Raw genomic sequence first — 2,035 nt, forward strand, 5'->3', positions numbered from 1 at the left:
TTTTGTCGGGGTCAAATTGAGACAAGCTTTGCTTCTATTTTTGATCCTAATTAATTAATTTTAATGTTGCCCACTTTATTTATCACTTGATGTATTTATTAATTAATTGAATAAATGTTAATTGAATTGAATTGAATTGAAAACGTTAACGAATAAATAACAATAATTAAAACGTGTACATAGTATCACTACTACAATAATAAGATTAAATTTTTTAAATTTTATAATCAATTTTATATAGCCGGGGTTAGTATTGACCTAGGCTACTATGGCTAACGACAGGTACGCTTTCTCCAATAAAGGCCTTTTCTATGAATGGATTGACCTGCACGAAACACGAACTCCTGAAGACCGAACCCAGTACCGTTACGATTTTAATCGTGCAGGAAATATCCTCAAAATGTATCTTGTAAAGACGTCTTTCCAAGATAATGTATCTTGGAATTCCGTCTTTCCAAGATAATTTATCTTGGAAATCCATCTTTCCAAGATACGTTATCTTGGAATTCCGTCTTTCCAAAATACGTTATCTTTGAATTCCGTCTTTCTAAGATACTTATCTTGGAATTCCGTCTTTCCAAGATCAATTATCTTGGAATTCCGTCTTTCCAAGATACGTTATCTTGGAATTCCGTCTTTCCAAAATACGTTATCTCGGAAAGACGTCTTTCCGAGATAAATTATCTCGGAAAGACGTCTTAATAAGTGTTTATTCCATGTTTCCAAGATAATTATCTTGGAAACTCGGAAACTAGGAAGGTCACTTTAAGCTTCCGTAGAATTGTCCTCATGAACAGAATAATGAAAGAAAGTTTATGCAGCATCAGTGTTTTATAAAATGTTATAAAGCTATACGCGCGCACGCTGTTTGGTGACAACATGGCGCCCATGCGCCAAGTTGGCCAAACTCTCTCTATCTCATAGAGCTATTAAACAACTAGAGTTCTGACAAGATGGCGCAGCAATGCAGAGTTATGTCATAGAGATATAATAAGAATACTAGATCGCTAACCGCAATGTATTCGATGTTCGAAATACACAGAACTTTGTGTGTGTACCATCCAAGATGGCTGTTTAGATTTAGCCAATGAAAGTCATGAAAGTTCCCTAATGAATTCGCTTTAAAGTTAAATTATTAACGAGAATTACTATTTGACAAGAAGTCTTTTGGATCACCTATTGGTATGTAGTTTAAAAGACACTTTGACCTTTTATCTTTGAGATATTTGTCATTATTCATCTGAACTCTTTTGGATTTTTTAAGCCCCGCTACAACAGGACAAGCGGTTCTCAAACAAAAGGCACTGTGATCTGTTTATTGGACCTTACTGTCCAGCCTTTGTCTGTAGTGTAGTGCTATGGTACTACTTGGGATGTGCCGTTCATGCACGCGCGTACGCGCGGAGGAATATGATTAAATTAGTTATGTTGAAGACGACATGGCGTGTGTGTATCGTTGTTGATTGTCCATATAAACAACACTAAATCTGGCGACGAGAGATAGCTAGAAGGAGGGATAATGGCGAAAGTAAATATCCCTTGTGTCGCTGCATTTGACAATGTTGTCGCTGAGTCTTTGGACACGTCTGTAGGTCCAAAATGGGAAGCGTGGATTAAGCGTTTCGAGAATTATGTCGTAGCCCTGTCCGTGTCGTCGGACGCGCAAAAACGTGCATTGCTCCTACATGCTGTAGGGCCGCATTGCTTTGAAATATTTGACAGTCTACCTGATACTGGAACTACTTACGCACATGCCAAAGTGGCTCTGTCGAATCATTTTAGGCCTAAAGTTAATATTGAATATGAGAGGGCTGTATTTAGACGTCTTAGGCAGAAGTCAGACGAGAAACTAGATTCCTACCATACCCGACTAAGGAAGGCGGCCGGTACATGTAACTTTCAAAGTATTGACCAAGAACTGAAGTCGCATATTATCCAAACAACTACTGACTCGAAGTTGAGAAAACAGTGCCTTAAGGAAGACGGACTTACGCTAGCAGAAATTCTACAAATTGGAAGGTCAAATGAACTAGCA

The 2,035-nt window shown here is 38.0% G+C and overlaps 1 protein-coding gene across 1 annotated transcript; it reads left to right on the forward strand.

Moving 5' to 3' along the window:
- Positions 1-1,519: 1,519 nt before the first annotated feature.
- On the forward strand, positions 1,520-2,019 carry LOC117112517 (the record flags this gene model as incomplete). The annotated part of the gene is made up of 1 exon (XM_033255603.1): positions 1,520-2,019. A coding segment is annotated over exon 1 (500 nt), but the record flags the coding sequence as incomplete, so codon positions are not given.
- Between the last annotated feature and the right edge of the window lie 16 nt (positions 2,020-2,035).

The sequence above is a fragment of the Anneissia japonica genome, unplaced genomic scaffold, assembly GCF_011630105.1.
Source record: "Anneissia japonica isolate Jap-2015-1 unplaced genomic scaffold, ASM1163010v1 scaffold52323_len2073_cov99, whole genome shotgun sequence".
Taxonomy (NCBI): Eukaryota; Metazoa; Echinodermata; class Crinoidea; order Comatulida; family Comatulidae; genus Anneissia; species Anneissia japonica.